This window comes from Choloepus didactylus, chromosome 21, assembly GCF_015220235.1.
Source record: "Choloepus didactylus isolate mChoDid1 chromosome 21, mChoDid1.pri, whole genome shotgun sequence".
NCBI classification, from domain to species: domain Eukaryota; kingdom Metazoa; phylum Chordata; class Mammalia; order Pilosa; family Megalonychidae; genus Choloepus; species Choloepus didactylus.
This window is the reverse complement of record NC_051327.1, coordinates 10,462,722-10,489,854: the sequence shown is the minus strand read 5'-3', so window position 1 is coordinate 10,489,854 and position 27,133 is coordinate 10,462,722. Positions and strand designations below refer to the sequence as shown.

General features: G+C 46.6%; 3 protein-coding genes across 7 annotated transcripts in view; 1 reads left to right on the top strand and 2 right to left on the bottom strand.

Moving 5' to 3' along the window:
• The window catches only part of LOC119517733 (CGRP receptor component), a 123,747-nt gene extending 120,154 nt beyond the window's left edge, over positions 1–3,593 (bottom strand). Inside the window, exon 1 of the mRNA XM_037814701.1 lies at positions 3,477–3,593. The gene's annotated coding sequence lies outside the window, so the exon portion shown is untranslated. The remainder of the gene's footprint in view (positions 1–3,476) is intronic.
• Positions 3,594–3,632: 39 nt separating this feature from the next.
• GUSB (glucuronidase beta) lies at positions 3,633–19,443 on the top strand. Of its 5 annotated transcripts, none has more exons than XM_037814693.1 (12): positions 3,637–3,892; positions 5,556–5,741; positions 5,999–6,180; positions 6,338–6,480; positions 6,889–7,076; positions 7,469–7,621; positions 7,810–7,988; positions 8,068–8,214; positions 10,468–10,552; positions 12,264–12,440; positions 14,911–15,046; positions 16,807–19,443. In XM_037814693.1, the coding sequence occupies exons 1-12, from the start codon at positions 3,683–3,685 to the stop codon at positions 16,974–16,976; spliced, it is 1,956 nt and encodes a 651-aa protein (XP_037670621.1). In that variant the 5' UTR covers positions 3,637–3,682; the 3' UTR covers positions 16,977–19,443. The 5 variants fall into 5 exon arrangements, 4 of the variants coding, with proteins under 4 accessions (XP_037670624.1, XP_037670621.1, XP_037670623.1 ...); XM_037814695.1 differs by having other exon boundaries at positions 3,752–3,870; XM_037814694.1 differs by lacking the exon at positions 3,637–3,892 and adding an exon at positions 4,096–4,654.
• VKORC1L1 (vitamin K epoxide reductase complex subunit 1 like 1) overlaps positions 18,796–27,133 on the bottom strand; it is a 94,231-nt gene continuing 85,893 nt past the window's right edge. Inside the window, exons 2-3 of the mRNA XM_037814699.1 lie at positions 26,315–26,424; positions 18,796–22,612 (exon numbers count right to left, since the gene is read on the bottom strand). Coding sequence (XP_037670627.1) covers positions 22,386–22,612; positions 26,315–26,424 — 337 coding nt within the window. The 3' untranslated portion in view covers positions 18,796–22,385. The remainder of the gene's footprint in view (positions 22,613–26,314; positions 26,425–27,133) is intronic.

Below are 27,133 nucleotides of genomic sequence, written 5' to 3'. Positions count from 1 at the left end.
GACAAGTTGCCTTCCAACCCTTGCCAACTCATTTAACAGTAATTATAACACTACAGCATCCAGGAGTAATCGCCACTGTATTTATTAGAGTGACAGTGGGGGCCTTGTTGAGGTCTTGGAAGGCTGTCTAGTTCCAGAATCCCATCCTAGGAATTGGCTTTCTAGAACCACTTCCAGTTGAGGTCTCTCAAAAACACAGCCTAAGACAAAGACTTAGATGCAGGCAGTGTATTTGGGAAGTGATCCTAGGAAGCAGGAGTGAGGAAGCAGGGAGTGTGAGAGAAGGAAAATCGCCAGTAGAAGGCATTGTCAGGTGCATTTCCACAAGGGGCTCCTAAGAAGGGTAGAGAATGTCTGCCAGCTTGGCCTGCCTGAAGGAGGAGAGGCTGACACACTCATACATGGAAAAAGAGACTCATCCTGCCTTCCTTTGGATGAGCGTTGTCTCCAGGCCATCAATACCCATTTCATGTCTCAATCCTGGGGCAGAAGCAGAATCTAGCAATTCCGAGCATGCTTGATTGCTTGAGGTGGGATGCCGTCAGCAGGAGGGGAACCTGAGCTTTCAGGGGGTTGGCTGAAATCACAGGCGGGGCGAAGACATGGGACGTGGGGCACCAGAGGCGTCTGCTCCACTGTATGAACACTCGTTAGCGCCCCTCTTCAGGCCTCGGACGGAGCTCTGGCAACGCAGCGGCCCTAAAGCTCAAGCTTCTTTAGCTTCAGAGTTACTCCGCCTCTGCAGAGAACTCATCTCTGTCCTGGAAGGAACTACTCACGAGGAACGTTTTACTCAATCAGCCCGCGACACGAGGGGTTGCCTCTTCCCCCAGCCCCCCAGGTCCCCACTCACACGCGGCCCCGACGGCCCGGCACTGCCCCAACCCCCCATCCCCGGCCCTGGGCGCGCCCTGCTCGGGTCTCTCAGGGAGCAAATTCTCCCATCGGGAATTTCGCGGTTGAGGTAGGGGTGGGGAAGAGTTAGCCCCTCCAAAAGATTTTCAAATTGTTCCCTTGAAGCCCATAGCACACATCATTAGGTCTGGTGGCTAATTCAGGCAAGTCCTCTGACTTGAGGAAGAAAGGCTTAAAAATAAAAGCAGACACTCCAGACCAGCCTTAGCTTGGTTTCCTTTCTACTTCTGCAGTGACTGGCAGATGAGTCCTTAGAATGGAGAGTTTGAGCACCTACATATGGAGGCAGCAGGGAAAGGTCTGGTCTCACTCCCCTCAGGCTTGGGGGATGGGAAGAGAAGATCCCCCAGGAGTGAGGTGAGTGGTGGCAGCAAAGAAAAGGGGAGGCAGGGGGAGGAGATGCTCATGAAGAATTAAGTGATGGTGACCCAAGGCAGAGGCAGCTGTTGCTAGAATGGCACCAGGCTGAAAAACCAGAGGACTGACAGATTCAGAGAAAATGGGAAGGACAGAAGACATGGAGACTCAGGCTGGTAGAGGAGTTAGACTAAATGGGGATGGAAAACAGGAGGTGGGAAGGAATTTCAGGGGTGGTGGGTTTGGGGAAAATGAAGAATCTAGGGTGTGGCCCAGTAAATGAGCAACCAAAGGTAGGGGAAGGTCTAGGAGGTCACTAGGCTAAGGCTAGATGGGGGAAGGCCCCCCATGGGGACACCGAAGTGGGTTGTAGAAGGGGCCTGAGCCAGGGGCCAAAGTCCTCTGTTAATTTGGTGTGTTTCTGTGTGTGTGTGTGACCTGGAGACTAGAGAATGTCAAGATAAAGATGTCTGAATTGAATACTGAAAAATGAGAAGAATGAGAAGAATGAGGAAGAGGTAACTAGCCAGACAAGGATGAAAGGCTTTCAGGTGGAGGGAACAGCATCTGCAGGGCTCAGATCTTTATAGAAAGATCTTTATTTTTTATTTAAAAAAAGATATTTTTAGAGTGGTTTTAGGTTTACAGAAAACTTACACTAAAACTTACGCTAGGAGTACTGAGTTCCCATATACTATCCCCCATTCCTCTTTTATTAAATCTTGCATCAGTGTGGTACATTGTTACAAATGATTAATCAATATTGAAACATTATTAATAATTAGAGTCCATAATTTTCATTAGGGTTCACTCTGTGTTGTACAGTTCTATAGATTTTGACAAACACATGTCACATCTCCACCATCACAGTGTCGTACAGAATAGTTTCACTGCTGCCAAAATGCTCTGTGCTCCACATATTCATACCCACCCACTCAACCCCTGATCTTTTTACTATCTCTATAGTTTTACCTTTTCCAGAATTCCATAATTGAAATCATACAGTATGTAGCCTTTTCAGACTGGCTTCTTTCACTTAGCAATACACATTTAAGACTTTTCCATGTCTTTTATGGCTTGCTATTTCATTTCTTGTTATCACTGACTAATATTCCATTGCACGGATGCACCAGTTTGTTTGTTCACCTTTTGAAGGACTTCTTTGTTGCCTCCAGTTTGGGCAATTATGAATAAAGCAGCTACAAACATTTGTATGCAGGTTTTTGTGTGCACATCAGTTTTTATTTAGATAAATATATAGGCGCAGGGTTGCTGTATCAGATGGTAAGCGTGTTCAGCTTTGTAAGAAACTGCCAGACTGTCTTCCAAAGTGGCTGCACCATTTTGCCTATCCATTGACCTTTACTTTTCATTGTTGGTTTGTTTTTTTACAAAAGATTTATTGGTTTTATTCTGATTATAAAAATAATGCATGTTCATTACAGAAAAGTTAGAAAAGTATGAAGGATAACTTGGAAATTTATAACACCACTAATAACACTTCATACATACCTTTAACTGTATCTGTGTAGACATAATTTTTACAATGTTGGAATCATACTATATATACTTTTGCATCTACTTTTTCCCTTTTATTTTTATATTTAAAGCATTTGGGGAAAAGCTGTAAGACCTGGTCAGTTCTTAGAATATATATTTCTACTACCCTGGGGACTCTATTTCCATTATCAAGGTCTGTTATCTGAATGTTGCTTCAGCAAGCATGAAATCAGAAGGAAAAAAAATGGGTAATTAACCGAGCCAATGTATCCAGGCCAGGTCACTGGGACACCGGAGCCCTTCCTCCCCATCTTTACGTGCCCGCAATGCCAAGAGGGAGCCCTGGCCCCCTGGCAGGGGACGCGGACCCGCGGACCTCAGGTAAGGGCCCAGGGTCTAGGCCTCGGTCGTATCCCCCCTGGCAGGGGTCCTTGCGGGGTGAACGCCACTAGGCGTGGAAGGGCCTTCACGTGGGCCTGCCCGCTGTCCGGCAGGGACGAGCGAGCAGGGGCGTCTCAGGCCCGCCTCCGGCTGGGAGTGACTTCCCGGGGTCCCGCCCTGGGGTCCCGCGGCCCTGGTTTGGCCGCCTCCAGCGGGAGAGTGACTACGAGCTACACGGCCTCGGTGGGGGAGGGCGGCCCGGGACTTCTGCCCTTCCGGGCTGGGCTCGGGGGCGGCGCGTCCTTCTTCCCCAAAGGCCTCACCTCAGACTCTCCCTGGCCCTCCTCGCTCGAGCTCCGGCCTCGCCGGGCAGCCCTAGCCGCCAGGAACCCTATCCTGGCGCTCCGCTCCAACAAAATGGCGCCGGGGCGTGGCCTCGCCGGCCACGTGACCCCGCCCCCGCCCCCGGCCTGCGCGCGGCTCCGAGACGCAAAGCGGGCAGCGGGCGGCGGAGCAGCGGCGCGCGGTCATGGCCCGGGGCCCGGCGGTGGCGTGGGCCGTGCTCGGCCCCCTCCTTTGGGGCTGCGGGCTGGCGCTGCAGGGCGGGATGCTGTACCCGCGGGAGAGCCCGTCGCGGGAGCGCAAGGAGCTGGGCGGCCTCTGGAGCTTCCGAGCCGACTTCTCCGCCAGCCGGCGCCAGGGCTTCGAGCAGCAGTGGTACCGGCGGCCGCTGCGGGAGGTGCCGGCGCCAGGGGAGGGGGCTCGGCGTCGGGGGCAGGGCCGCCCCTGGAAGCCAGGCGGTGGGAGGGGGGAGCCCGGCACCCCCAAGCTCCCCCGCCCCGGCGCCCTCTGGAGCTGCAGGCTTGGAGGCGTGGGGAGAAAGGGAGAGAGAAACGAGGAAATGGGAGGAGGGACAGGATGTGGGTGGGGAGTGTGTCTCTCTTGCTCGAACCCCCTCCACAGGGGGAGGCCGCGCAGGGCAGTGTCAGAGGCACTCGGAGCTGGGGGACGGGGAGAGCTTCTGGACCTCTTGGGGCCAACTCTGCTGGCAGGAAGGATCTTGGGTTCCAGGGTTCAGATAAGTGCCAAGACTGGCCCCGAGTGGCCAAGCCCCCCTCCAGCTCTCACCTCCTGACTTGGGTGGGACTCGGGTAGAAAAGTGGCACTGGGGCCCTCTGTGCTCGTGTAGTGCGTGCCTCTTCTAGATCCTCTTTTTTGCGGAGGTTGCCTCCCCTCATTCAGCAGAGGAGGAGGGGAGGAGGGGGCTGGGGTGCCAGGCATGTGCCTCACTGGAGGTTCCTCACCAAAGAGGTCCCTGCCCCCTTGCCAGCCTCCCTCCCTGTGGTAGTCAGTCCATCATCTGACTTTTAGTCAGGGTCTAACACTGCTGGTCCTTCTTCCCTGAGGCTGAGTTGGTTCGGGGCTCACTTCGTTCCAGGGAGATCCTTGGCTCTGGTGTCTTTTGTCCTGAGGAAGGACCTCTGGCCCCACCAGACATCAGGTATTCCCTGTTCCACCAGCGAGTTCTCCAGCCATTCAAGAACTTACCCGTGCCTACTATGTGTCAGAGCTCGTGCTGGGGATACAGCCATGAAGTGCAGAGAAGACCCCAGCCTTCTTGGAGGTCACATCCTAATGGTGCAGGGAACAGTAAACCAGCACACATCACGCACACACACAGACACATGTACATACACACACATCTTCAGGGGAACTCTTCTGAGCCCCTGCAGTGGATCACTGAGCTCCCTAAATGCTCTGCTACTGTCTTGCCCTTCTACCTGTAGGGATCAAGGGTGTAGAGGTTCAGGGGGGTTCCTGAGGGGTTTAGTTCACCCAGTTCTGCCAGGTTGTCCTGAGGTGGTGTCCGTGTGGACCCTGGTCCCAGGAGACCATCCCTGATCTCTAACGTAAGTCCCCTATTACTCTCAACAACCTGTCCAGTTTCACTTTCTTCCTTGTGCGGCCGCTCAGCACCTGGCAGCACATGCTGATTGGGGTTTTTGTTTATTGGCTGTTTTTCCGGACCAAAGGTGAGGACTTGGGCTTGTTCACTGCTCTATCCCTAGCACCTAGAGCAGCGTGGTAGTGCTCACTGTACACTGTTGGGTGAAGGATTGAATGGCAGGAGTCTACTTCATGGAGCTGTCAGAATTAAAGAAGCCCTGTAAAAGGCACTGGGCACTTGCTGCCAAAGAATAACGATGGGGGGAGGGGCGGGGGAGTGACCCAGAATCCCAGGGTCTGGGAGAGGCCCTCTTGTCCAGCCCCATCCTTCAGGTCAGGCTCTTGGGGGGGCCTGGCCCCTGGGGGAAGGAGGCTGCCTGGGCCCCGGCCCTAGGTTCCTGGCTGCTGGCCAGTGGGGGTCTTTCTGGGCCTGACCCCGGCTTTTCTCTCCCCAGCTGGGCCCCATCCTGGACATGCCAGTCCCCTCCAGCTTCAATGACGTGAGCCAGGACCAGCAGCTGCGTGGCTTTGTCGGCTGGGTGTGGTACGAGCGGGAGGCGGCCTTGCCCCGGAGGTGGACCCAGGACCTGGACACGAGGGTGGTGCTGAGGATTGGCAGCGCCCACTACCATGCCATGGTGGTCAGTGTGGCGGGTAGTGGGCAGGGGGTGGGCGTGGCTGCTGGGCCCACGAGGGGCTGCCCTGGGGTGCTTGGCTCCTGGCTATCCCGTGACAGACTGTATGCTAGGGTTGGGAGTGGGAATGGGGGTGCCCTCCTGGCTGCATCCTGGGTAGGGCAGGGGTTGCCTCCTCAGCTCCATGCGAGGGAGTGCCTGAGACTGCAGAGCACCCTCATGTCCTAGTCTCCTGCCCCTTCCCCTTCTCCCTGTGTCCACAGTGGGTGAATGGGGTCCATGTGGCAGAGCACGAGGGGGGCCACCTCCCCTTTGAGGCCGACATCAGCAAGCTGGTCCAGACCGGCCCCCTGTCCTCCTGCCGCATCACCATCGCCATCAACAACACGCTCACCCCCCACACGCTGCCTCCAGGCACCGTCCTCCACAAGAACGACACCTCCAAGTGAGCAGCAGCCTGTCCTCCTCCTTCCCACACCCCGCCCTGCTCAGTGGCATTCCCACTAGGGTCAGGGTGGCACTTAGCAGAGAGGGGGCCCCAGTGAGCCAAGGTTGAAGGACCCAGGGCAAGGCCCAAGGGACCGTTGTCCTCCCCATCCTAGGTACCCCAAGGGCTACTTTGTCCAGAACACAAACTTTGACTTCTTCAACTACGCGGGACTGCACCGGCCCGTGCTTCTCTACACCACGCCCACCACTTACATAGATGACATCACCATCACCACCAACGTGGAGCAGGACACTGGTGAGGGCTCCTGGCAGGACCTGCCCTTGGCTGGGCTCTAGGTGGCTCTGCGCCTTGTTTGGGAGGACCCCCAGGTGGCCCAGGAGGAAGGCCCTGTAGCATCTCTAAACCTGCACAGGTTCCCATCCACCTAAGAGCTAAAATCCAGACTGTCTGAGCTGGCAGGGGCTTCAGAAATGACTCATCTGGTCTGCCCTCTAGTGAACTCCAGATGAGAACCCCCAGTGTCTCCTCCCCACTGGCTGCTCTCCCTTTATTTCCCTTCACTGCAGATTTAGCACAAGAAACGGTTGTTTGCTGGGGTCTGGGGGCCCAAGCGGACCCCTCGGAGTGGTGGCTGGATGGTGCTCCCTGTTTACACGGCCCGGAACACGTTTCTCCCTCAGCTCTAGTCTCTCTTTGCTGCAGGCCTGGTGAATTACCAGATTTTCGTCCAGGGCAGTGAACAATTTGAGCTGGAAGTGCTTCTTCTGGATGAGGAGGGCAAAGTCGTGGCCCAGGGGACAGGGGTCCGGGGCCAGTTGCAGGTGCCCAGTGCCCACCTGTGGTGGCCGTACCTGATGCACGAGCACCCTGCTTACCTGTACATGTTGGAGGTAATGATGGTTAGGACTGGGGTTCCCTTGCAGGGATAATGGGGCCTTTTGCCCCGTCCAGTGGCCCTGGCTTCCACACGAGGCTCAGGACTGGTGGGCAGGCAGGCAGAGATGTCATCTGAGCTTCCCAAGCAATTCGATCTGAGGGTTCACAGTCTGATTTTTTTCAACTCTTGGTGGGGAGGCCTCAGTTTGGAAGCGCAGGCCCCAGGGGTAGGGTGGGGGAAGGGGTTCCTCCTTGCTAATACCAGAAACCTCTGATTTTTGCATGTTTGCTTGCAGTCCCAGAGGTGGGCCATTCTGGTTTACAAGGATCTCCTCTGCCGAAGGGCGGGCATGGGGCCCTGGCTGGGGAGGATGCCATATGCCTGGGGCTTCGCTTTCTTCTGCAGGTGAGGCTGAGGGCACAGACAGCCACTGGGCCCGTGTCTGACTTCTACACGCTCCCCGTGGGGATCCGCACCGTGGCTGTCACCGAGAGCCAGTTCCTCATCAATGGGAAGCCTTTCTATTTCCACGGGGTCAACAAGCATGAGGATGCAGACGTGAGTGGGAGCTCCCCGTTAGCACCTCCCTTCGCCCCCCACAGCCTTCCAAAGCAGTTGACCAGCCGTTGAGCTATGGCCTTGGCTTGGGTGGAAAGAGGGCCAATGGGGAGACTCTCCAGGGGCCTGGCTCTAGACGGAAGAGCATCTTCGACGGGACAAGGGTCATCCTGTTCCACCGTCCCTAGATCCGAGGGAAGGGCTTCGACTGGCCCCTGCTGGTGAAGGACTTCAACCTGCTTCTCTGGCTTGGCGCCAATGCCTTCCGCACCAGCCACTACCCCTATGCGGAGGAGGTGATGCAGCTCTGTGACCGCTACGGCATCGTGGTCATCGACGAGAGCCCCGGCGTGGGCATTGTGCTGCTGTGAGTGTCCCCGCTGCCCCTGCTGCCAAGTCAGCCCGTACCACAGGCAATGATGTGCCCTCCCTTCCCTGCCCCGCAGCGAGAGCTACAGCAACGTGTCTCTGCACCACCACCTGGAGGTGATGGAGGAGCTCGTGCGCCGGGACAAGAACCACCCAGCCGTGGTGATGTGGTCCGTGGCCAACGAGCCCAGTTCCTACCTGAAACCTGCCGCTTACTATTTCAAGTAAGTGCCCCGGGTTGGGGCAGGGCCGAGACCGCTGCCCCGTGGTCCAGCTTGCCTCGGCTGATGGCTTGGGAGAGCCAGGGTCTGCCCGGGGCAGGCGTGCGCTGTGAGACAACCAGCATCCTCTCCCAGCCCAGGCTTGAGGGCCCAGCCCAGGTCAGGGACTCAAGAGATCTCCCCACCTAAATGCGGTTTTCAACCCAATAAGGCCCTGTGTCCCTTTTTGCCTCCTGAAATGAAATACAGAGTCAATGTAACCTACTTACATAACTTCAACAAAAGAAAAGTAGAAAACCCAGTGTCATAGCCTAACTGTGAGAGAAAGAAGCAAGAGATTCATTTTTGAAAGACCAATGTGAATGCATGGGTCCGCCCCACAGAAGACCCGGTGAGGGGGTTGGATGCTGGCACCTAGGTGTGGGATGGCCCCGAAAGCAAGTGCAGGTGGTCCTGGGCTCTGTATAGTGACAAATCTCATTCCATAAGTGCATTTCCTCCGGTGGTGTGAATTTCTAAAATGGTGAGCCACTCTAGGTACAGTTACAAGTAGAGTATAATCTTCCCTCAATTTCTATGGCTTCTGCATTCCTGGGAACATTAGTGTGGTAAAAAGATACTGTGTGAATCTCTGGGTTCATATATATGAAGTGGAGTTAGGCTTTATAAAACCTGTTTCTCAGTGTCTAGACACAGGTCATTACAGTTTTTCTGATGACATGAATATTTTATATATTCTCAAGTCACCTTGTTGTTCAGGGACCAGGACATCTAAGGGTTATGGTCTGATCCACTAAATGCCAGTAGGCATCCCTCCCCCAACCCCCAGGTCTCTGCAATGGACTGAAACCTATTAGTACGTCATCAAGGAGTGAGCTCCCTAAATCCCTTTCCTGCCTGAGGGGTCTGACCACTTGGGAGATGTCCCTTGGCTCTTTGTCTCTGACATCCGTGTGGTTCTCTTTTGCCTTCCGGAGGGAAATGGTTTCCCTCGCCATCAAGGCAGCAGAGGCCGTTGAAACTCTGAGGCAGATGCTGTGGCCCAAGTCCACAATGTGCTGTGAGCTTGTATGGGTTCTGCCTCAGCAGCCTTGGGTGCCCTGAGCCAAGTCTGCAGAAGACGGAGGCTCGGTGGGGGGACCCAGCCTGCACCCAGGCCTGCTCTGGACACATGCTGCCCTTAAAACTTGGGGTGCGGGAGCCTGTGGTGCTGGGGCTGGTTGGCCGGAATTTTTGTCGTGAAGGCGAAAGGAGTATAGGCTTCCAGGAACGGGGTGCCCGAGGGTTCCAAACCAACTTTACGCATGTTCTTGTTTGGAGGGTGGAGAGAGGGTGCGTGTCTGATGGGGCAGAATATGGGTGTTTCTGCCCAGGCCAGGGTAGCCTGGCTCGGCTTGCACGAGACTTTGAAGCTTCTGAGCTGAGAAAGAAGCTCTAAGCTGCTTCCAGAGGGTGGGTCTAGAACTTGGGGTAAAAGGGAACTGTTCAGTTGTGCAGAAACCACAGCCCTTGAGTGAGTGGGGAGAGGGAGGGTTGGGTGCAAAGGAAAAAGAAAACTAGCCATGAGGAAAGAGAAGAGAAAAATCGTTTTAAACCAATGAAGGTGACCTGCTCAGGTGACCGGTCCCTCTGTCAGGGAGCCTCACCTTGCCGTTCCTCCCCGGGTAACTCACCTCGTTCTTTAGTCTCGGCATACATGCCGTTTCCTCAGAGAGGCGGTCCCCGACTTTGCAGTCTAAATTAAGTCTGTCCCCTGTAATTGTCTCATAGCACCCCATGCTTCCCCCTCACACTTCCTGCTACCATTTGCAGTTTTAATTTGTATCCTCTGTCTGTGGGCCCAGCTCCTGCTGCTCCATGAAGCTATGGGCCTGGCCCTTTTGGTCACCCAGCACCCAGCTCAGTGCCTGCCTCATCTCAGGTATTCCCTAATTATTTGTTAAATAGCCCCTCCTAATCTGCACCCCATCTATTCCTATTTTTAAGAGCTTTTTGAGAGATTCAGAATCTCATGTTTGACAGCTTCCAGCCTGAGGATCTCAGCTCAGGGGGGCCTCTTCTCCGATGGGGTCAGACTTGGGGAGGGAGAAGAAGGAGTGGTGTTGGGGAGCCTGATCTAAGACGAGAGGGACGTGGGAGGAAAGCACTCACCTGGGTTTGGTTTTGGCCGGGTTGGGGAGGGAGAGGAGGAAAGCTGGGTGGCTGGGGTCCCCTCCCAGACTCACGGCCACTGTGTCTTCTGCCCTCCGCGGACAGGACTCTGATTGCCCACACCAAAGCCTTGGACCCCTCCCGGCCCGTGACCTTTGTGACCAACTCCAACTATGCAGCTGACCTGGGGGTGAGCCGGGGGCCCCCACACCGCTTCTCCTCTCCGCCTCTGCCTGTCCCTCTGTCCCATCCTCAGGCTTCCTAAGACAAACTTCTGGAAGATCCGTGAGCAGCCAGGCCAACTGTTTCCTCACAGGGTCTTTAAGGCTGCAGATACTGACACCCTTATTTGCTAGGCAGTGTGGCTTTGCAGTCCAAAGAGGCTGGGCAAAGGTGGATTTAATTTAATCAGTGTTTTATGCACCTCAATTTAATATGCTCATAAAATGCCAGAGGTATACGGGAGCTTAAATTTCATCTGATCCCATGTTACTCAAAGCTGTCTGCTCATCAGAGCCACTCAGGGAAGTTTCTTGAATGGACAGCTCTCTGGATTTTGATATTCTGACTTGGCAGATCCAGAGGGGAATCTGTGTTTTTTAAAAGCTCCCCAGGGATTACAGTGACCCACCAGCTTTGGGAACTGCTAGTCCAGATCCAGCACCCAGATCGACAGCGGAGGACAGGCCCACACAGCCCGCCGGTGGTGGCCCCGGCTGAGCCCAGCCCATCCCTCTGGACCAGGTGGCCTCCCTCACCTCCCCGTGCCTCGCTCCTCTTCATAAATCCCGGGGCTCACACAGTCCCTTAGTAACTTGGTGCTGGATTGCACTGAAGCTGAAAAACCTGGGAGCAAGAAAATGCTCCTTCACTAGAGAACCAAAGGGAAGTACTTAGGAGGAAAGTGCTACAGATAGAGAAAACGTCTCAATAGAATTGGTAGGAAAACAGTATGACACAAACACACAATACATTGTGCCTATTGTCATTTTAACATGTATGGAGAAAGGCTCGCCAGGCCTGCCATCGCACGACCGGCACCTGCTTTAAAGAGGCGGAAAGGTGCACTAAAACACCGCCATGTACAGTGTGGCTGGGGCCAGGCTTGGAGCCTCACTGGCCTCTCTTACTGGTCTGGTCCTTCTTGCGGACGGGGAGCTGCCATCTGGGCAGCTCCCTGTGCCTGGCCCCCTGATTTCCAGCCTCATCCAGTTGAATCCATGACCCGTCTGCGATATGTCCACCCAAAGGAAGCGCCCCCGGCTTTCTTGCCTTTCCCCACCACAGTTTGGAAAGGGGCTACAGTCACAGGAAACACCACATTCTGTGCAAGTGCAGGGGATGGCAGAGACTAGAGGGTTGGACACAGAGCCTTTTGCTGCTCGGTTCTGAGCAGGGCGATGTTTAGCCTCGAGGCCGTCTTGCCCTGTCACCCCAGCTGCTACCTTGGGAGGAAATCTTCCAGCCAGCGTACACTCAGCACTTGCTCATGAACAGTGTGGTGACTCAGGAGTCTCCGGGAGGAGAAAAGTCGCATTTATCCTGCAATTGGGAAGATTTCTCCAGGGCAAGGGGAGGGAAGACGGTGATGACACTACCTGGAGTTGGGAATGGGGCCCTGGACTTCTGCTGAGCACCGTGTGCCAGGCAGCTGGCTCTGTTTCCCACACCCCCTGCCGGGGCCCACTGTGGCCAGGTCAGCCCCGAGATTTAGACTGCTCCATTTGGATTACTTCTTGACCATTTCCTACATGTGGGGCAGGAGGTTTTCGGGATTTAGATCTTTTTCTGCAATCCCTTCCCTCTGCCGGGAAGGAACCCCCCAGGTGTCGTGAGCATCAGAGCTCTAAAGCCAGTGGAATCGCTCCGGTGGCAAACGAGCCTCCCCGCTCTCCTCCCAGGCGCCGTATGTGGACGTGATCTGTGTGAACAGCTACTACTCCTGGTACCATGACTACGGACACATGGAGGTGATCCAGCTGCAGCTGAACACCCAGTTTGAGACCTGGTACCAGGCCTATCACAAGCCAATCATTCAGAGCGAGTACGGGGCAGAGACAATCGCTGGCTTCCATCAGGTGAGGGCTGTAAAGAGCATTCTCTCCTTCACTCTTTTGGGCAGTGATGTCACTCGTTTGCCCCAGTTAGAAATGTGCCTCCTCCCAGTCCCTCACATCTGCTGATCTCCCTCCAGTTCTTCGGGGTCACCTCCTCCTGCCCCTCTCCACTCTCCCTGCTGCCCCAGTGATCAGGCCTCAGCCTCGCCTGGCCCCTTCTTATTGGCCTTGTTTCCCGCCAGCCTCCCACCAGCTGCCCAGGTGGTCTTTCGAAGAAGCCCAAACTTTGGGAGTCTCATTGCTAGCTTCCCCTGGCCCATGGGACAAAGCCCTAATCCCTGATCATGGCTAATGCTAAGGTCAGTGTCCTTCGCCATCTGCCCTCTCCCGGGTTTCAGTCCTCCCTTCCCTTCGCTCCCAGGCACAGAACTGTTTTTCTCTGTACCCGTTTGCTCCTCCTGCTTTTGCTTGGGCTGTTCTGCCTGGAATGCCCACGTTAGCGCCACAATTGCCAAGTAATAGATTCAGGGTTCAAGTCTCAGCTTAGCTGTGCCCCTGTGGCGAGGTTCACCCCACCTGCCCCAGGCAGGGGAAACTGCTCCCTCTGCTCTGCTTCTGCATTTCTGTAGCTTAGAAATGCTAAGCAGCTCTTTCAGCATTTCTCACTGTGCACTGTAATGATTTCTTTGGCTCTCTCCTTTCTCAGACTCTGGGCTCCATGAGAGAGACTGAATCCTATTTATCATTGCTTCCCAGGCACTCAGCAGTGCCCGACATACTAATGCTATATGGGTGCTAAATAATGCTTGTTGAGGGAATGAGTGAATTCTTGGAGTAGGTTTAGTCACTTTTCTCTCTCTCCCCACCCCACCCCCATCTCCACACTACAGATATGCTGGTGGGTTTAAGCTTTGTCTTGTTTTTTTTTTTTCTATGTGGATTCTTGAACCCACAGCTAGCTCCTTATCCCCACCCCAGCCACCTCACACCCACCTGTTACAGGGGCTGAGATTCCTTGTGGACACACACTTAAAATGCTTATCCTTTGTACATTGAGCACCTTCCCACAGTGGGTTGTATTATTCTGTCACAACCTTCCATTCATCTTGCTTACACAGAACACCACTTCTACAGGCTTGTGAAGTAGGGGGATATATCTTATGAAGAAATTTCCATGCATGTTTACTCCCTCTTTGAAAAGGTAACAACTCAGTTTTTTTAAGAAACCGAAATAGATCAGTGCTGTCCAATAGGACTTTCTGCAGTGATGGACGTGTTCTCTGTCTGCACTACCCTGACAAGGGCCACTAGCCACATATAGCTACTGAGCACTTGAAATGTGGCTAGTGCTGCCAAGTTTTGAGTTTAAATTTAAATAGCCTCATGTGGCTAGCGGTTATCGCATTGGCCAGCACAGGGCTAGGTACTGCGTTTGCATTATTAACACAAAGCCAGAAAATTGACTTCCTGCTCTGCCTCCAAGTTCAACTTTGGAAATGGAACAGAAAACCATGACTTAATTGTACAGTTACATTCTCACTACATTTGAGACATGTAGCATTTTAGTCCTTGTTGGAAAAGAAAACCAAGGCCAGCGGGGATTTGGTTTTCTAAAACGACACTGAAATGCTGCATCCTTGAACATGTAAGATTTGAGCCTCCAGAAGATTCCGACGAGATGTAAAATCAGCCAGCCTGTGCGCTCCCAAGACATCTTTTCCGTTGTTCTGTGTTAGCACATGACACTCAGGAGTCCTTCACTAAACACGCAGCGAGCCCTCAGATGGGGGCCTTCGGCTTTTGTGGCAGAGCCTTCTCCTCACCTGGCAGGTCCCAGCTTAAGTATTTCCTCAGGGGGTGGGGGGAGGCTTCTGTGGCCCCTTGTTCTCAGTGAGATCCTGTGGCTCCTCTGCACTGTCCCTTGTCACCCTCGTTACACTTATAGCTGTGTCTTTCTTGCTGGGTTGTAGAGCCTGTCAAGGCAGAGACACTTACCTTTCTCATTTATCACTTTATCTTCTGTGCCTCTTGCAAAAGCAGATACTAAATAATTATTTGTTGACTGGATGAATGTACTCAACAGTAGCTGCTTACCGGAATCAACAGTTAAATCTGAGTTACTGTAGTTCTCAAATTTCGCACTGGTGGCTCCCTAAAACCCGAGGCAAGGACATATATTTACTTTCAGTGTAGTTGAGTTTCAAGTCTGCACTGTGGGTAGAGATGGGAAAATAAGATAACACAAATATCAAAATTGTGTTTATAAATAAAAGAGTTAACAATTAAGGCTTATTTAAAAAAAAAAAAATCTATTTCCCAAAACTCGCTGGGTTACATCAGAGAGCTGTGTTCTTACCCCAGCATCAGGGATTCCTAAAGTCACTACAGCCCACCCCAGGGACAGATATTTTTGTCATCATCAGGTGGGTCTTTATTTTTATCTAACATTTATAATCCTGCTAGTAGATTCTCTCTTTGCTTTGAATTCTAGGATCCACCTCTTATGTTCAGTGAAGAGTACCAGAAAGATCTGCTAAAGCAGTATCATTGGGTTCTGGATCAAAAACGCAAAGAATATGTGGTTGGAGAGCTTATCTGGAATTTTGCCGATTTTATGACCGACCAGTGTAAGTGGCAGTTTGGTTTATGGAAGGGACTATTCTTATTTTTTCAGGTTGGCCTTTCAGTTCAGGACATTTGGTTGTAAGAGCACTAGGAATGAGGTGGGGGAAGCTGGTCTAATTGATGGGGGCAGCATAGAGAATTTCTTCAGAAAAACAAGTTGAGCTTATCAAAGTACAAAGCAATCACTTGCCTGCTTCCCAAATCATTTTATAATAAAAAAGCAAACAGGAGAACCTACCATTTTGAAGCAGAAATGGCTAACTTGCCTTTGTCTGTTTCACAACAATATGAGGAAAAACTGGACCTTGTATTGGATTTATTTTTGGGGATACACCCATTATTCCATGAAGATGAAAAAAGTCTATCTAGCAGTGACAACCATATTCAAAAGCAAATCTCCTATTGTGGGTATGACTGGCAGATGTTAGGGATTAAATATAGAGAAATAGGCTATAAAATGATGGTCAAAGAGAGTAGGGTACAAAGCCTGGGAAACTAAAATATTTCAGTCTGTTTTATATTATTCCCTTACAAAAGGCAGGGTCACTGAACACAGGTAAGTTTCAGTTTTGAATGTGAGTATATTTAAAAGTCTTCAAAGAGAATAAAATCTATCCTTTCTCAAGTAGGGATAGATGAGGACAACCTCAGTTAAGTTCCAAATGAATGTTTCCCACGACTTTCTACACCTCTAGATCACTAGTTTCTTGACATAAATTCAATCTGAGTTGTCAGTTTGGGGAGGTGGGGAAGGACATGGTAGTGGTGGGAGTCATAATACATTACTTAAGGCAAAAGACAGATCTTCAAAAGGTTCAGGTTGAATTTTAAGGATTAGAATGGAGAAGGGGTAGATGAATGAACAAGATGATGTGAGGACGAGGAGGAGGCAAAGAGAAAAAAATGAGAACATGAACCTCTACTTTGCTTGCCAAATGAGATTAACAACTTCTGGAACTATGCTGGATGGCACTGTAGTTTCAAACTGGCTGTGGGACCTTGGGCACGTCACCTGACCTTTCCATAAACCTCCCAAGAGGGGATAATGCCGACCACCTAGCAAATGGCCATGAGGATGCTATTTCATGAAGTGCCTGGTGCAGTGCCTGACATTTGGTTACTGTGGAAGAAATTGTCCTTGGCTTGAGCTTTTTGGTGGGAAGCTCTACTTTCCGTTTAACAGACACTGTGGTGCCTCTTGGGGGTGGAGAGGAGGTGGGCTGCGAGCACAGCCCTGACAGGCTATTGCCAGCGTTGTCCCCTTCCCAGCTGGAGTTCTGGGGGACCAGCCTGTGGGGATGGGGACCAGGCTGGAAGTCAGGAGTTTTGAACTCCACTGGTGGGTCCCCTGCCAGCATCTTTCCTGGTCAGGGCGCTAGCTCCCACTGGAGCTCCCACCGGCTGAGCCATCTCTTCAGAAAGGCCCGAGCCTCTGCAGGGTTAACTGCCCCAGCCCCCTCCAGTTACCAAGCAGCTGGGTATCCATAATTTTTTTTAACCTTACATTTGGAAGTAAAAGATAAACTATTTTGGATTTTTTCTCCCCTAACAGACTAAAAGTTAACACACTAGAGAGCTGAGATGTTTTGGGGGAGCAGTAGTGTTTCAACACTTTAACCCATAGGTCGCCTCTTCAGATACCACCTCAGACCAAGCACCCCCAATCTACTAAGGGCATTTGTATTGCGCGCCCCACTTGGCTCCTGGGGTTCTGAGTTGGTCCATCAGTAGTCATCTGAAACTCCTTTTGTCTTGTTTTCAGCACCACAGAGAGCAATGGGGAATAAAAAGGGAATCTTCACTCGTCAGAGACAACCAAAAAGTGCAGCATTTCTCTTGCGAGAGAGATACTGGAAACTTGCCAATGAAACCATGTATCACCTTTCAGCAGTAAAGTCTCAGTGTTTGGGAAATGGCCCATTTACTTTTTAAAGCAAGAACTACCTCTGTGCTGCAGAATCAGAGGTTGCATCTCTGTCAGTCCCCTCCTTCCTGAGGAAGGGGTGACTCCCATGGCAAACAGCAAGTGCATCCTGGACTGTGCATGGCAGGCCCTAGGAACTTCCTGGTTTGGATTTTGTGGTAATCTGTTAGAAGGGAAAGTTGAGATGAAAATAAAGCTGTTTCTAGTATGGGAATAAGTTGACTTAAAAGTGACCCCCCCGTCAATTGAATGATATACCTGATACAGGACAGCACTGCTGGAAAGAATCTGAGGTCATTTTTCTTTATCGGGCTGTTTTCGCAGGCTTACCTGTGCACTGACTTGAGTAACCGCGGCTTCAATGTCCACACCACATGCAGCCAATGCTTAAAAAGTGTGTGCTGTCACAGGGATGGTCCCTGGGCTGAGTGACTCCCGTGCTCGTTGACCAAACCAGCCCAGCCTTGACCAAGGGAGTGAGAGAAAACCACATCCACAGCTGCTAGTACACAGGTGTACTAACAAATTGACAGAAGGGCTATCACCTAAGGGTAATTAGTAAGGTTATGTGGCCATTTCCACACAGTTAAGGTGACAAGCATAAGACAGGTCAGAGCTAAAGAATGTCTGAATTGGAAATGAGCTCAGATGTTACCAGTCCTTCCAGCACATCGCCCAGCCTCAGTGAATCGAGGCTTCACAGGCGTAAAAGCCCGTGGGGTCAGTTCATCACAACCGACTCCAGTGACAAGACGAGCTGTTTCAAATAGTCATGCCTACTAACAGGTATCTGCCTTTGTACTCCCAGAGCGACTCCACCTTCCCTGCTCCCAGAGGATGGTCTTTCCTTAAGGAATCCTTGTTCCTCCTCTTCTTCCACAGGCTCCATTGCAGCAAGTAAGGTACAGTATTCCTACCAAAACCTTGGGAAACTCAGCGGTCCTGATATAAAGCTAAATGCTTTGGAAGAATACTTCCAATAAAATGGAAGACAATGAACTAATATAGTTCTCAATACAGGACTTGATTTACTTCTTTCATGGTTGATCCCATGTCTCAACACACACCCCTTTCTAAGCTCCATGAAATAAAGTAATACTAGGCATCATCAGACCACCTTAAAGAAATGAGGGTGTAGTCAGTTCAAGTAAGTTAGGCATTCTAGAGATGCCATATTTCTTTTGTCACCACTGAACTTCTGAAATTCCTTAAAGGAATCAAGTTTTGTGTTCTAGTTCAGTGTCAAAGAATAATATATAAAACTCTTCAGTTGAAAAACATTTTAAAAACATAAACATACCAGGTACACATAAATGTTTTACAAATGAGCGGTAAGGTCCATTTCTTAGGTCCTAAGGTTCTTGCACGGAACACATTTGTTTTATTTCAATCAAGTATGGTCAAGGCATATTTCAAATGGATTCATTTTTCTTGCAGACAGTAGTCTTTTTAGAGGACTATAAGAGTGGAATATTCAAATTGAGCTAAAGCTGTGAATTGAAAAGTGGAAAAACAGCTTGTTAATATATTCTGTGTACCTATAATAATATATAATTATAATATATGATAGTAATAATATATTCTGTGTACTGTAATTAATAATACCTTTGGTCATGGAATTCCAAGAACTAGCATCTCTAAGAACTCTGCTTGTATCTTTTACAAGTTACATATACTTTAAGAGAAAAAAATAATAAATCAATACACTACAGTCACTTATCAATATCAAGAACCATTTATCAGGTTCTGCCCGAGTCTAAAAGACTGAGTCCATTTCCATTGCTCTTTTGAAGTGTAAAAGTGTGTGTAAGAATGATGGCAGCACAATTTCCACAGGTAACTTCTACATTTATTTTATAACAAAAAGGTTATGTGCAACAAATAAACATTCTTACATATTTACATTTGTTTTTATTTACTAGTTAGCAAAACTGTGTCCTAAACCTCTGATAAAGAATATTTTTATCTATATTAAAGGAGAAATCTGCCCAGTGAACTCCATTTTAAATGAATGTTTACTCTGGAGCTTAAAGTACTAGTAATAAATATTTTTGATGGGACATACTATACAGATCAAACACCCAATAATTAGGTCATGCTTAATACAGTTTTACGGTAAAAAAAATTTCACCTTTTCTGGGCTAATTTGTCCAAAAAAAAATGCTTAACCAAGTATCCTGGAACCCCACCCCCCACCCCTTTTGTTGTTTTGAAGGGTCGTTCTCACAAATCAGGAATCATAACTGCTGCCTAAAATTTCTGTCAGAATATTTCAACAGTTCTTGTGCGTTGGGGTAAAATGCATGAGGACAGAGGCTACATATTAGACAGATCACCCCAAATGGGTTACCAAGGATGACAGTGGGTTTCTCTGTTGGCATTTATCAAATACTGATTTAGTTGTGAAGTAACTGCTGAAGGTAACTTTGCACTTTTGCTGATCGTTTTTTGAAAATAAATACAAATGAAAACCAAGCCAACTAGCCAACAAAGAGTTTTAATTTCATTGTAGTCTTGGTCCTACATCCTACCTGGTAGGAGGTCCAAAGATCCCTTGTACCCAAATGACAACTCTTTGTATGAAAATAGCCAATGCTTTAAACATTCTTTAAAAGTAATGAATTTAAGGGGAGGCTACATATATCAAGTAAAGATGTAATTCCTGGCACACAGCTAGTTAAACCTGAGTTTTATTTCACCAGAGTTTTACCCTCAGTGATAGCAACTAGCTGCAATAAAAAAACAAATGAAATCCTCCAAACCACCTAACTTTCCCAGAATTTAATCATCTAACCAAAACTTCTCTTGTTTCTTCAAATGCCATTTATGACTATCAAGTTTGATAGGCTTCTTTTGTTGTGAATCACTTAAAAACACAAAGCATGGAATTGCTGCTAAAAACTGCACTTTTCCCCCTTAATGTATCCTTCAAAGATGGTGGCTAGTAGTAACATTGCAGTGCTTAAATATTCAATCTAAAACAACCATAACCCTCAAATTTTACAACCTAGGGCTCTCCCCCTCTTCTAGGGTGGAATGGAGGGTATGGAGGGGCTTGAATTCTTCCAGGGAAAAAATACCAAATATTATCCAACAGGATTCTATGGCTTACTGAGATCCGCCATTACCATGCTGTTATTTCAGGCAGCACGTGTTCATCTCTCAGTGAGAAAAAGGATGGTCATTCTACAGGTTCATAGGAATGTGGCAAAACAATTTGTATACAACTGAAACAGTGGTGTTTTCCCCAAGGCCTAGGAAAGCAAAAGAAAGACTTGGAAGGGCTGGACTGAACATTTTTACGTTTTCTCATGTAAAAGTTGACATCTGTGAAAATGCAACATCAAGACAAGCTTTAACTGTACTCTGCTGATTGATACAAAATGATGAAAACCATTTGAAATTGGGACACGAGGAGCTGTTTAGTGCTGCACAACCAATGTTACATATACCACAGAGGTCTTAACTGTCAGACTATCCCACAGAACCAGTAAGCTGCCTGGGCAGAATCGGAAGCCCTGCTGCCACCAGGTGACCTCACTGCACAGCTCATAAGCGTTAGGACTTGTTTCTCCATAAACACCAGACATCCTGCCAGTGCTTTCTTGAGTTCCTTAACTACTTTAGAATACAAGAACAATACACACATAATAAAACAGGCATTGAAATATTCACATTCATGGGAAAACATAAGTCTGGATGAATTCTGTATTAAGCGCTCTCTTAAGAAACTGGTTAAAACTTGTTAAAAGTACATTACAATTCAAATTTTATACCTACCCTGAGCCAGAAGGCTACATTGCATCAATTACGACAGTTAGGTGGAAAATTACTGAACAGTTGCTGACTATACGCATTTTAGTTTACAGAGCCTGTCCCCTCCCTTCAAAAGGAAGGCAAATAAAGCACTCAAATGTTACTGGTCTAATTGACTATTTTTTAACATAATAATTAATCTAATTGGAAGCAAAAACATTGCTACTATGTCTCAATCTAAGGAATAAAACGATCATACAAAAACCTTTCGTACAGAATGCAAGTTCTCCATTTCATGTGAAGAAAGGAAGGAAGAAAGGACACTTCTGCCCAAGTTCAACACACAAAATATTTGGTTTGAGAATTTAAGACAGAAGGCACTTGGAACATTCTGATGTAAGATGGTAACCACAGAAACATACTGTCACAATTCATTTGTGTTTATTCAAATCACTTAAAAAATTTCTTCTTACTGCACTTCCTTATTAAAAAGAGTAATGACCATGTTACTGTATTTCACCTTTAGATATTTCTACCTGATTGAGCAAACTGAGCAGCGCATCAGCCCTAAAGATTCCAAATGCAATACGTGACTCTCAGCCAGTTAGGCTAGACATCTGATTAGTTGGTGCAGAATGAAACAATTATGGGAAGCACTATGGAGCCACCAAAGACAGCAATCTTACTCTGGCTTGCTTGGGCTGATACTGGTTATTTTGAAGTCATAATACTGTTTGGTTGACTGGCACCAATACTAAGGAAAGATACCTGTGTGAAATTTCAACTGCTGTAAAGAGACTTTATCTAAAAACACCATATTAATACTCCCAGCTTTTCTCAAAAGAAATCCACCCATTTTTTTTCCATCATTAGTGTCCTGAAGGCCATGGACTTGAAAGTGTGGTTACATGACTCTCCCTGTAAGGTCACAATCAGTCCCGTTTTAGGACTAGACACAAGCTTGACTTGAACATCCCAGTTTAGTTTCTTCCTTTCAGAGGAGGGAGATGAAAGGCAATCAATCACCCTATTATTTTTGCTGTCAGTACTTCTCACAAGAGGCTATCTGTATGGACTTACTATTTTCGCTGTTTTATCAGTGTTGAGCTGACAATTCTTCATTGCTATACTTTAACTGTACAGTAAGTTCTGCAGGGATGGATCCAATATTTCTACCTTTATTTACAAATATCACATAAATGGATTCTAGTTGAATCTACATGTTTAAATCCATCGGCTAAAAACATATTACATATTGTAAACATGGCAATATTTAATACAGTATCTATTCTAAAATATTTTCATGTCATGATCACATTTGTTATACCTGAAATTGAATTTATACACATTAGAGAATTACTAACAATGGTTGCTCACTCTACAATTTGGGGGAGGGGGTTAGGGCTACATTTTATTATTTCAGAAATATCTTCAAAGTAAAGTTAAAGCTTGTCTTTGATTGGCTCGGCATATCCTTTGTATCCATAAACTGAAGATTGACACAAAATAGCTAGGGCCCCTTCTAATTTACAGGATTTAAAAAAATCAGTTTAAGATTCTTAGGGGAAGTGTCTGTTGTAAAGAATTGAAAAAAAAATGCTGCAAAATAAACTTAATGGAAAGAGGGACTTCAGACTGTCAGTTAAAAGTTCATTGGGTTGTCAGTCCTGCTTGGGCTGCAGCTGCCGTTTCCAGGCCTCATTCAAGTAAACTAGTCGTTTGTAGTTGATGATAAGAAGAATGAAGTTCAGCAAGTATGTGATGACGCAGATGATGCAAAATTCCTTCAGCACAAAGTACAGAATGTAGGCCAGGTACAAAGACCCCACCACAGACACGATGGAGGATGTCATGAGGATTAAAGCTGCAACTGCACTTGCTGTCATGCCTGCAAGAGAAAGACACACTTGGCTCAATCAGGCCTTGACACTGCTGACGCTGGAGAGAAAGCTTCTGAGTTAAAAGCCAACATTTTGTGTTTTCTGCAGTGCTGCGAAGCTCTATGACATTTGAGAACAAAAACTACCGGTCTATTTTGTCAAAATTCTGCAGGTTGGCTTTGCGTTTATACCAGTTTCATAGCTGCGTTTTTTGACCTCTCAATAACTCCAGGTGAAATATTATCACTTATTTCACAACTGGCATTAGTTAAGGACATGCACACAAAGAAAATATGCGACCTTGCAACATTATGCAATGAAACTGATCTGTAAAGTAGCCCCAACTCTCGTAATGAATAAAGGAATGTGAGGGCGCAACCTTCTCTTCCAAGCTGGATACGTTTGGTGAGAACCCCTGGCCTTTTCACTACAGGATCCCCATTGGTGGCAAGTAAACTTTGCCTTACCATGTTTAGATCCAATTTCTCAAAAATCCACAATGGTAGATGATTACACCAGTGTGGTGAAGAAGTTAAAAAAAAAAAAAAATCTTGATAAATGTTTCAGAAAGGGTCCACCCTGGTGGATAAGGCAAACCACACTTGGCCCGTTGGCCACATGGGGTGAAACCAAATAAAGGAAAAAGAAGTTACGCATGCTAAGTCAGTGTGCAAAAACCTGCCAGAATTCTGGACTCTCTGATATCTTCACATGTATTGTTTTATAATTTCCTATGAGCAACAGTAATGAGAACATGTGCTTTTATTTTCAAGAAAAGAATTCAACTGCCTCTTACCTAACGACTACTGGAATAAGGAAAATAGGAACGGGGGGAAAAAAGTGGTAGTAAGTTTAAAGAGGTTAATTAAAGAGTTGAAATCCCTGGTGCCTGTTGGAGAAAAGTGGAGGTCATAAGAAGTTGCCTATGGGCTGTTGCGTAGCCACAGGGGCTTTCCTTGCAGCCCACAGAACTAGTCAGTATTAAATTATGATGCGTTCATAAGGCTCCTCAATACTAAGATGCTGTTGCACTACTTATGCCAGGGACTGGCAAATCTGGCCAATCCTGCTTTAGAAAATAGTTATGTTGAACCAGCTACACTCATTTGTTTATGTATTGTCTGTGGCTACTTCCAACTGCAGTGGTAGAATTGAGTAGTTGCAACAGCCCGCAAAGCCTAAACTATTTTCTGTGTGGCTCATTACAGAATTCTGCTGACCTCTGACCTATGCTAAACACCTAAAACTTCAAACACTAAAGCTGTCACCTCAATTTTATCTAAGAATGCTAGTTTCAAAATCACATGACTATAAAGAAAAAAATCACAAGTAACTTATTTAATTTCTCCAGGCTTCTCTTTCCTCAACTGTAAAATTGAGGTAATTTGCCTCCTAAGACTGTTATAAGGGATAAATGAGCTAATATGGGTAAAGCACCTTAGAACACTACCTGGCACTTAGGAAGTGCGCTTTAAATACTGGCTATTAATTACATACAGTAGTGTGAAACCTGTTCTAATGCCATGTAACTGGGTAACTTTTGGCTTGGAATAAAATCCCCAGTAGAACTTAAAATGTACTGTAACTCTAAACAAAGGATGGCACAAGCATGCCATGGAATAGTTTTCAGCTGTAACAAAGAATGAAGACATTTAATGTACTGATATGGAAAGAGCACCAAGATATATCAGTCCAGCTGAGAAAAAGAAAAGAGCAAGCTGGAGAACAGTGTGTATAGCATCTGCCTTTTGTATTAAAAGAGGAGGAAAATTAAGATTATAGTTATATATAAAAAAAGAAGATTATACATTTGTTTTTTCTTGGCCATAAAGAAACTGGGCAGCAGGGGACAAGGATGAGAAGAGACTTCACTGGATACCATTTTATGTTTTTGACTTTTGAACCATGTGACTGTATTATCCATGGAAAAAATTAAACTAAAAATGCTGTATCTCAACTTAGGAGAGAGTGAAGATGCCGTGCTCTGGAAAACTATCAGAGGAGTTCAAATGTGCCCCCAGGGCACTGATGTTAGAAATGCATGTGAAGAGTCTGAGAAAAACAAAAGCTTCAAAAACAGGAATGGAAAAGATACATGTGATTTAAAATATGCAAATAATGAAATTAACAAGCAATATAAATTTGATTGTTTCACTTCTGTCTTCAAAAATTACATTCAAAATTTCATGGGCTCTTTCAATAGAAATAGTGGACTACTGTCTTACATTTGGACTTTATATTTTTCTTTAGAATCCAAGAAAACAAATATATGGAAGAAAAAGTAAACCCCAACCCTCCGCCCAGGTCACCACCAGACCCTTTTCTGTGCATTTATATGCACATGTATGAACATATAATTATCCCATACCTAATATGCCATGATTTACTCTTTTCACTAAACAAACTGTCTTGTGGATCCTTCCAGGATAGACCCACCTTTTCCTTTTCATGGTTACATAGTATTTTCTAGTATGGATATACATATTGCTAAGCTACTTTTCATTTGTTGCTATTTTAAAATATACTGGTGGAGTCACAGATAAAGAAATACCAAGAAAGCCAATCCAATAATGTGAATAATTAAAAAGCAATTAAATTTTTAAAAATACTGGTATGATTATCCTTGTGCATGCATACATTTTGTATTTCTTCAGGATAAATATATAGACAGAACTGGGCAAACTTGGTAGGACTATTCAGAAAAATTTAGATTCACAATTTGCCTCATAACAAATCAAGATGGAAAAGTTATATATATTTTTAATAAATCACAGAAGGGCTGGCAGCTAATGGAATAAAATATTAATGACTAAAATACAAAAACAAAAATGGATGGATTTAACTTTAAAAGTATAAAACTTTTGTACTGTAAAAATCTACAAAACTAACAGTAAAATATTTGTAAAACTCATGAAAATGGACTAATATCAGGACTGCAACAACTAACTTGACAATGAAAGGAAATTAAAATACAACAAAATTAAAATAACTTTTAAAAAATGAACATTGGTGAAGCTTCAGGGAAATTAAGCAATTGTGTGAAAAGCAGCTTGGTGCAATACCTATTAAGATCCATAAAAAATACCTGTATCTCTTGACTTATAAACCCTGGAAATTTATTTTGTGGAAATAATCCAAAAGGGGGGGGGCATGGACTTTAAACAAAGCTGCTCACTTCAGCATTATTTAGAACAAATTTGAAACCTAGATGTCAACATAACAAGTATGTAAGAGGACAGACATATGAATATTTTATTGATATAAAAGAGTCCATATAAAATTAAGTGAACAATGCAGAAGACAATGAAAACAGTGGATATATAAAGATGATGGAATTATGAATATCACTTATGTTTAATGTTTTCTCAATGCATAAATTTAAAAATAGTTACAGAGTCTATCAAATAGTAAGGAAAAAAGTTTCCAGGGAAGACTGGGGTAATAATTTCCCTGAATGAGACTGATTTTTCTAGACAGACATGGAATGCTACTTTCTCTGATCAAACACCAAAAGATAGCAAGTTCAGCATTATCACCATCAACATCTTAATGAACAAAGTTTTCACAACACAAAATGTGCTACAGACTAGGTTCTAACATTAGCATATGTTTTTATTTAATATAAAGATACACTTCAGTGTGAATACACAAAGTACTAAATGGAATATAACAACATGAACTTATTTTTATATTACTGCATAAATACTTACCAAGCAATAACTGTAGTATATAAAATATAAGTCCAAAGACACTGTTTGGCTGGTTTAATACACCATCCTTTCCAAAAATGGAACCCAAAAGACCAAATCCTCGACCCCATCTGTAAAATAAGGAAAACCAGTAACCCTATATTTGAGTTTCCCTATTTTAAAAAAATGTAAAATTATCAGAGAATGTTGTCCGATTTTAAAATTATCTAAGTTGCCAAATTCCTTGAATGTCTTTTGTGTAAAGCATGATTTATCCCAAATAGGGAGACAGGTCATTAGATTTCTATTTTGCATCTGATTGAAAATAGAGATCTAAAATTAACATTTTAATTTGCCAATTTCTATATAATCTTTTTTCCAAAAGTAGAACAAGGTATTCTTTTTCTAACGGCTTTAGTATTTGTAGAGGAAGCCTCTCAATTTAAGCCACAGTTTCTCGGCACCATAGCCACCTTGGGTCAGATAATTCTTTGTGGTGGGGGCTGCCCTGTACATCGTGGGGTGTTGAGCAGCATCCCTGGCCTCTACCCACTAGATGCCAGTAGCCCCCCACCCATAGTTATCACAATCAAAAATAACTAAAGACATTGCCAGATGTCCCCTGAGGGCCCAAATCCCCCTGGCTGAAAGCCATTTATGTACGCTATCATTTCTTCAAACTATGTGGACTGAAAAGTTGCTTCCTGACAAATTTCACTAGGATATGCATTAGAAACTTATCTTTTAAATGTAGGACAGTATCAGAAATTGTAGGTTTTTCCTAGACTCACATCTTAAAAGCAAAAAATTGATACAACCTATGCCCCCATAAATTTTTAT